Genomic DNA, 8471 nt, shown 5'->3' on the forward strand with positions numbered 1-8471 from the left:
GCCAAAAGCGGTAGGTCTCCTTATTTCATACGGGTCCACATTTCCAATGCACGCTACTTTCAGCAAGTATTGTCTCTTTGCATTAAACTGCTTTTGCTTTTAAACATGTTTCTAGCAACCATCCTTCCAACATAGTGTGTTTGCTTTGATTCGTGGCCCAGGAAGATGGCGCCGCGCTCCCACAATGCATTGCGGGTTGACGTCAACTCCAAAGCCATATTCTGTGTGTGTGGGTGCATGTGTGTGTGCTTCCAGCCATACTATACATAGACCTTACAATGAACTTAAACTGTGTGTATGAGGTATGCAGAAAAGCAGAAGTAAACGTTTTGCTAAACTATAAAAGCAGGAATTTGTAATAGGTCATATCTCAAATGCACATTTAAAGGTGTGAAATCTTCACCTCAAGAAACAGAAAGGTTTCGTATCAAAAGCCAGAGGTGTGGACTCGAGTCACATGACTTGGACTCGAGTCAGACTCGAGTCATTAATTTTATGACTTTAGACTTGACTTGAAAAAATGTTCTAAGACTTGTGACTTGACTTGGACTTTTACACCAATGACTTGGGACTTGAATTGGACTTGAACCGGTTTACTTGAAAAGACTTGATATTTTACCCCAAATATAAAATTTAACATGCATATTATATAGAGATTGAAAATGTGACGTCATTCACGGGTAGAACCGCAAAGGATTCTGGGAACTCGTGGCAAGCGGTACTAGCGCACGCAGGCTTTCAATTAAAATCAGTTATACAGCGATAAAAAGAAACACAAATGTCAAGACCGGCAATAGCCGGTCGCATGACAGCCACGGGAAGCCGACGGGTAAAGAGATCGGTTGTTATCGGATTACGTCGTTGAAGAGAAATTGTTCGAGCCATGTTTCCGAAGTAACAAAGACGCGACGGGTGGCCTGGATTGCAGCCATTCAAAGACCAAATATAACGTCCCAGAACACTCCAGCTCACAGGTTAGTCTGCTCCAAGCATTCCCACAAAGGTCAGTCTGCTGTTGTAGTTAATGCGTCATTTTTCTTAACATAATTGGTGATATAGGTTACAAGCAAGTCTGGCGCTGAACAGAAATTGTCGCGCTATGCTCCTTTATTTATTGTGTTTATTGTGCATAAATAGTGAATTGTCCTGACACAATATTGCGTTTCGCTTCTGTTATTATGGTACATTGACAAAAACATATGCTTTTATTCACAGGGTAAAACAGTTGTTTTGTAACACTAATTGCCCAGTACGATTACAGCATACAATATTATTGTCACTGCTACATTTCTGTGATGCTACCAGAAATTATTTCCACTGCTAATTAATTACCGTTGAGCTCAAAGGTCCTATTAATAAACGGTTAACGAATGTGTATTTATGACGACGATTTGTGAGACTGGTAAACTTATGATACGTACGATGGTCTTTACTTTCTACACGGTGCATTTCAAGGTCCTGTACCCATCCGTCGGTAAACTGTACCTGGGCTTGTTGCAGTGACCGGAAGTTACTAAACTTCATGAGTGTATGCACTCACTCCAAGAACCGTATAATTATAAATATGCATATAAATATGCTACGATGAGATAGCTGACTTCATCTAACTAGCAAATGTTTTCCAGGCTACGTTGGTGATGCAGTTTTTTTTTTAAATGATATTTTAAAAAAAATATCATTTATGTATGATATTTTTGTCATGCGATTTTAAAGCCAGTCCTACAACCACATCCAAGAATAACATGCAGCTTATCTCAGAACTGTTGGTGAAAATTATTCTTGGAGCTAGGTTTAATTGAGCTGCATTTTAAAGAGGTGCAATTTCACAATTTGTGTATATTTCACTAAGTTCACTATTTTGTCATGTGTTGAGAAAAACACAGATTTAAAAATTCTAATATTTACATTTAGCATATAACTGCAACATTCTTTTTTCATTTTTTTTTTTTTTTTTTAAGACTCGAAAGGACTTGAAATTCAAAATTTCAGACTTGTGACTTTACTTGGACTTTTACACCAGTGACTTGAGACTCGACTCTGACTTGCCTGACATTACTTGAGACTTGACTTGAGACTTGAGGATAAAGACTTGAGACTTACTTGAGACTTGCAAAACAATGACTTGGTCCCACCTCTGTCAAAAGCTATAATGGGATTATAACGTCGAGGCTGCTTCCTGTCATCTCATGGTACACAAGTGCACACAGAATCTTATCAGACCTAATAAGGAGATGATTCTTATCAGCATACAAATGATTATATGTTTCTAAGCACAAATGACAATATAAGAAATATCAATTCCAACAAGCTGTTTAAAAAAAATATGATAACGCCTTATCGCCTCTTGGATGAACCTTTCAGAAAGCTAAACTGAAGACACCTGATTCTCCCAGAACTAGCCAGAGTTTATGTTGGAAAAAGTCAAACGCACATCTATTTCTAAATCAGTAGTCTGGAATAATTTTACTCTATTTCATTTTTATTTTTGTTCCTCTTCACAGACTGAAGGAAGAACAGAAGCTGAACCTGAAGTTTCTCAGATCCAAAGAAGTGACATCACAAGAGTTCGTCACAAATGACACATTTCCACATGAATTTAACTAAAAAAACTAATGTCCAGCAACAAGAGATGAAAAGACTGACACCAAACCTGATGGATTGATGGATGCTGAGGTGTTTTTCGGAGCATCTGGAGGAAAAGATAAAGTCCCATAAATGATGATATGTTGACAAAGTCCAACAACAAACTCTGAAGTGCAGTACTGGATGTCGACGAAACATTTTGCACTGTCAAAAAATAAAATTGGCTACTTGATTTCACCTATCGCTGGTTGTTTTTAGAACATAACACCCGCGATAAACGAGGGACCACTGTTTACAGATACTGAGAAATATAACATTTGACTCCCTTTTCTCTTTTTGCTCTGAGGTGCGGGGGAAAAATATCGACAAGTCGATGAACATCATTTACAGATATATTGGGTAAATGCCCAAGACATCTATAGAAATGTAAATCGCCGCTTGATTCATTCATTTGCTTAACTTGTTTTGGACCGTAAACAAGGCGCGAATAGGACACCGGAAACAAAGCTCCCCACAGGAGTTTCCGCACCGGAAGTAGCATATGCTAACGTGCACATAGTCAATTCGTTTTAATTCCCTTGACAAACTCCTTTGTATTTAATGAATAAATCATTTTATATAGTTTTTTCTTACATTTCACACATTTTTGTCTTTATTTATGTGTTTTGAAAAGGTTGGGGTTTTTTTTTTTACAATAATTAAATAAATTAGACTAGCATAGATACTAGTGTTAAAAAATACTCCAGTAAAAGTTGAAGTACTGATTGAAGTTCTTTACTCAAGTAAAAGTGAAAAAGTACAGTACAAGATTTCTAGACTGTCTTAATGTACAAGCTGTGATCAGCTGAACTGCTGCTTTTGTGGATTTGCATAGTTGTTCTGGCTGATTTCCATCCTCTACACTGACAGTGTACTTTTTATGTTTACTCTATAGTATACACGACACAACCATCATTTTCTTAATTTCAAATTTATCTCTACTACCCCTTGTGTAACTTAACTCTGACCATGAGCACCAAAGTCATTGTGCACTAGTCACATACACAATGCTGGAAGATCATATTTTGTCCAAGTTTGAACAATCTAGCTGTTAATTTGAGGTGAGTTTGGCAGTTTAACTATTTTTTAACTTAGGTTGTGGCTCGATTTGAAGTGGATTTGGATGCCTTGCTTGGAGAAAATTCTCCTGTGTCCCTCTGATAAACCTGCTACATAAGACATACATATGAAAATGTTCAGTTTGTCCTTGTGATTACCCCTAGTTGGTGTCTGACCTTCTTTCCTGTGCATCTTTGCTGATTTGATGAAAGCACAGTTGTAATAACCACAGGTTTATTTTATGTTGGTTTTTTTTTTTTAAATGAGTGTGTTCTTTTTCTTTGCCTTCTGGCTTAGGGGGAATGTTTTCTCCCTGGTGTTGCAAGTTCGTAAGGGTCATTTAAAACTCACAAACTAAGCAACATAGTGTATGCTATACAGTGCAACGAGGAGTGCTCTGACCTCTACATTGGAGAAACCAAACAGCCACTCCATAAATACATGACACAACATAGAGGAGCTACTCAGGTCCACCTCAACAGGACAAGACTCAACTGTACATCTGCATCTAAAGGATAAAGGTGCAAATGTTCCCATTTTGGACCAGAATACGAATGGTTTGAAAGAGGACAAATAGAGGCCATTATCCACTGTAAATGATCATTATTTAACAGAGGTGGTGGCTTACGACACCAACTGTCACTTACAGTGTAGTTTTCAGATCCCTTCCCAGGTATCTCACCTCTACTCACATTTTGCGTCACATGATAGAGTAAGACAAGGTTTCACAATGGTTTCACTGAAAACCTCTGGTTTGGTGGTAATGACCCACACCTTTTTTCTCACCTTGGCTCATGTGATGAGGCATATAATTAATACTGGTACAAGGATCCTCTTCAGGTACAACCCTCACTAGGGTTTAAATAACTGGGACCTTCAACCATGTGGTTTTAGAACTGAAGAAGCATCTTAGATTAGAGATGCAATGTCTTCAAGAGACGAAGAATTCTTGTCGCTTGCTTTCCAAGTGACTTAGACTTCCATGAAATAAAAGACTGAGAACCTACACAGATATCTCAATTGCTATTTCCATGTCTTATTTAATACAGGATGGCATTCACTTTCAAGCATTTATAATTGGATGGGCAAAATTCCACAAAGGGGGCAGCAAGTTATTTAATACAGTATTAGTGATGTGAATAGAGGGCAGCATGTGTTAGCCCTGCATCAGATTGGCGAGATGTCCAGGGTGCACTCTGGAGTAATTTAGTGACATTTTAAGGTGGAGTTTGTCCTCCTGCAGAAACTTTAGTTGATGTGTTGTGATGTGACTCTGCTCATCTGACAGCTTTCTGTCTCTGGATTGTTGGAGCATCTTGAGCTGAACCAGCTGAAGGAAAAACAAAGAAATCAATGAAAAACAAATCCCTTTTGTTTTACTACAGAACAGTTATTCTGTAAGTTCAATTGAGTGTATCACAGAAACATTTTTCTCACCACTCAAACATGCCCAGTGTGCTCACAAGCATTATGATTCCCACAATCTTCACTATAGTGTAGACACCAACCAGTATGCCAGCTGAAATCAAACCAGATTTTAGTGTTAAATGTATGTATGAAGTGACAAAATGAAAATAACTAACTAACCTACTTTACCTTCATTGTAAGTAACAGTCACATGACTCTCTGATGATGTCTGATTACCCAGATCATTAGTGGCCACACAGTAATAAACTCCTCCATCTGTTACATTGAAGCTGTAAATCTCTCCTTCAGATACTTTCACAGCTCCATCTCTGCTCTTCTTGAACCAGGTGAAGCTGCTGACTGGAGGTTTGGCTCTGCTGGAGCAGGTCAGGTTCACCCAGCTGCCTGCTGACACCAAACCTGATGGACTGATGGATGCTGAGGTGTCTTTAGGAGCATCTAAGAAAAAAAAGCGAGTTAGATAACTATTTTTCACTATAGTATTCAGTTGGCTCTCGTTCATTGCTATGGTATGATTTCTCTGCGCCTCATACTGACACTTTTTATGATTTCTTTATAGTATACACTATATAACCATCATCAACTTAGCTTCACATTTATCTCTACAACCCTTTATGCTGCTTAACTCTGACCATGAGCACCATAGTCATTGTGCACTAGTCACTTTACATCCAACACAGAGGTACTTTCACCCCACTGCACATGGAGTTGAAAACTTGCAGCAGAGTTAAAATCTTTTTAACTCTGCTGCCACAAGGACAGATGCAGAAAATCTTTACCACCAGCAGCGCTAAATTTAGACTCCCTACATTATCACATATAAATTTGTATTCATAGAATTAGTTTCACATTTTGACTGCTGTAACACAATCATTTCAGGATAAATTAAGTATTTCTTTTTTCTTCATTTTTAAAATTTCATGGATGACTGGGCTGTCCTTATAAAAACTACTTAAAAATTATATCCCACGAATCATGATGAGCTGACAGGTTCAAATAACAAACTCTGATTGTCTTACATGAAACACTGAGAGTTTCTTCTGTCTCTGCTGTCTTGGTGTCTTTTCCTTGGTTCACAGGATATCTGGCAGAGCAGTTGATCTTCTTTCCATCATGTGTGTCTGACAGAGTGATGTTCTGCTGGATTTTAGTTGTAAAGCTTCCATCTGTGTTTTCCTCTATTTTGTTGTGAGAGTCTTGTTGGAGATTCCAGGTGAGTTGAGGAGGGGAGTGTGGACAGGGAGTGAGAGCTGAGCAGGTTATAGTGACAGACTCCTTCTCCTTCAGATCACCTGAGATTGTAATATTGGGCCTCCAAGGAGAATCTGTGGTTTCACAACACAAACATCAATACTACAGAGCACACATCAGCTTTTAAAATCTTTAAAACTTGTCCTGTGAAATTTTACTATTAAATTCAGACGTTTAGAAATGTCATCAAGTCCTCAGAATAATAACAGTGCATAGACTGAAATAAGAAATTATAAACATTCTCTTAGTGTCAGGCTGTTAGGACAATTTTTCATGGTATAAAATCTAAAACATTTTTCTTTTTTTACCTCTGACTGTTATTTGAAGTGGGTTACAGTCTGCTGTCGCCTTGAATCTTTCACTCTCTACTCTGAAGAAGTATGTGTCTGTGTATGTGGTGGTTAAATTAGAAAACAGAGTGGTGCAGTCTCTCTGACTCAGGTTCCCAGTAATACTCCTTGGATAACCTGCACCATTACTGTTGTAGATGACGTTGGTTGGATTTCTGGCATCAATTTTAATCCACACTCCAAAGGTTTTTCCTGTGCTGATAAATGTCTGTGCTTCTTTGGGTTTGAAGCTACATGGGTTTTGCAAACAAGATCCACTCAGTGCTTCCATCGTCTTTGGTGCAGTTATGGAGAGTGCTGTTTTATCAGAACAACCAGCCAAAGCACCTATAAATAAAATTTAATGATTAACCTGTTCAGACATTAATATTATGCAATTAATTACATTATTTTTCATTCTCACATTTCTGAGCAAATTTTTCTCTTTTTTAATTTTTTTTAATTTAGAATTTAAAAAAATCAAAAATATAATTTTTTTAATAGAGAAAATAAAACACAACATATATATAAAACAATTCAAAAATATGAGATACATAATTTCAGAGGTTCTTACGAATTCAGGATGCCTTGGCAAAATGTAATGTTTCCATTTGTCACAAATCTCAACAAATGTATCAACCTGTTAGAAAAAATAATTTTTTCCATTTTGAACAACCTCATGCCAGTCATTTAGTGATGGGATTTTTTTCCACTTAGCCATGGGAATTGATTCATTTGTTGTGATCAGTGTTGGGATCAATACTCAAAAAAGTAGAAAAGTTATTACACATTACACAGAACTTTTCTTAAAGGTAATGCAGTATATTGCTTAAGTACACCCAGGTTCAAATGTTCAAAAAGTGGGTAGCTTCACTGAAAAGGACGTCCCCCACCCCACGCCCCACCCCCCTTTATCACGGTGCTGGGCAAGGTTCAGCATTTACTCAGCTTTAACATGACTCTGGATTCTTGGCTAACTTCGTGTTAGCATACTGTCTGTGCAGGTACTTGCAAAGAGCCGAAGTTGTGTTACCGGTATAATACTGTAGTTTCTGCATTATATCTGACCAAAATATTGTGTGGGCGCGATCTCCAAATGGTGCCGATAGGATAGGTGTGGTTAGTTTCACAAGCACCGTCAATTCATTTCAATATGAAATGTCCAGTTTGCCAAGAGCCACGTAACTTAGCGCAAGTTTAAATATTAACTGGGGATTTTTGCTTCAGTGGGAAATTTACAGCATAGCTATGTCGTAACAATTAGCAGGAAATTGTAAACCATAAAAATGTTTGAATCGTTTGTGTACTTGATTTAAATATTCTCCTTCCTATGTTATGCACCTTGAGAAAAGAACTCCCTGATATAAATATGCAAGAGAGTCTATGTTCATCATTTCTCCATAAGATGTATTATAAGATTCTTCTGCTTGTGTGTCAAGCTGACTTTACTGAATGAAAGGCTTCATATTGTCTCTTTCTGTCATCATGTAATCTTTGGCAGGTAGATACTTTGATTCTGTATATATTCTAGTATTACTGTAGCTCTTTGTAAAAACATAAAGTGCCGTCATGTTCTCTGTACTGTCATTTGACTTCTTTGCAAAGGCAAATAAAACTCATAAAGACAACCTTGTTGAATGAAGCATCCGACTCAAAAACACAGAGTGCCAACACTTTAATGATCACATGCAATGTTTATATAAAATCATAAAAACAGCTTTATTTGATCGTTTTAGTCCTAACAAAAGTTTATTTAAAATGGACTGAGGAAAAGTGGAAGTC

The 8471-nt window shown here is 37.5% G+C and overlaps 1 protein-coding gene across 1 annotated transcript; it reads right to left on the bottom strand.

The window, feature by feature from the left end:
* Positions 1–4929: 4929 nt before the first annotated feature.
* On the bottom strand, positions 4930–7044 carry LOC147321757 (sialoadhesin-like; the record flags this gene model as incomplete). Its single annotated transcript, XM_086305898.1, has 5 exons — positions 4930–5011; positions 5119–5200; positions 5278–5547; positions 6129–6434; positions 6669–7044. Coding segments are annotated over 5 exons (1116 nt in total), but the record flags the coding sequence as incomplete, so codon positions are not given.
* Positions 7045–8471: the final 1427 nt, after the last annotated feature.

This window comes from Aulonocara sp. 'chitande type north' Nkhata Bay, linkage group LG9 (genome assembly GCF_057382095.1).
Source record: "Aulonocara sp. 'chitande type north' Nkhata Bay isolate Kocher_YH1m ecotype deep benthic linkage group LG9, A_spYH_male_GT1.1, whole genome shotgun sequence".
Lineage (NCBI taxonomy): Eukaryota > Metazoa > Chordata > Actinopteri > Cichliformes > Cichlidae > Aulonocara > Aulonocara sp. 'chitande type north' Nkhata Bay.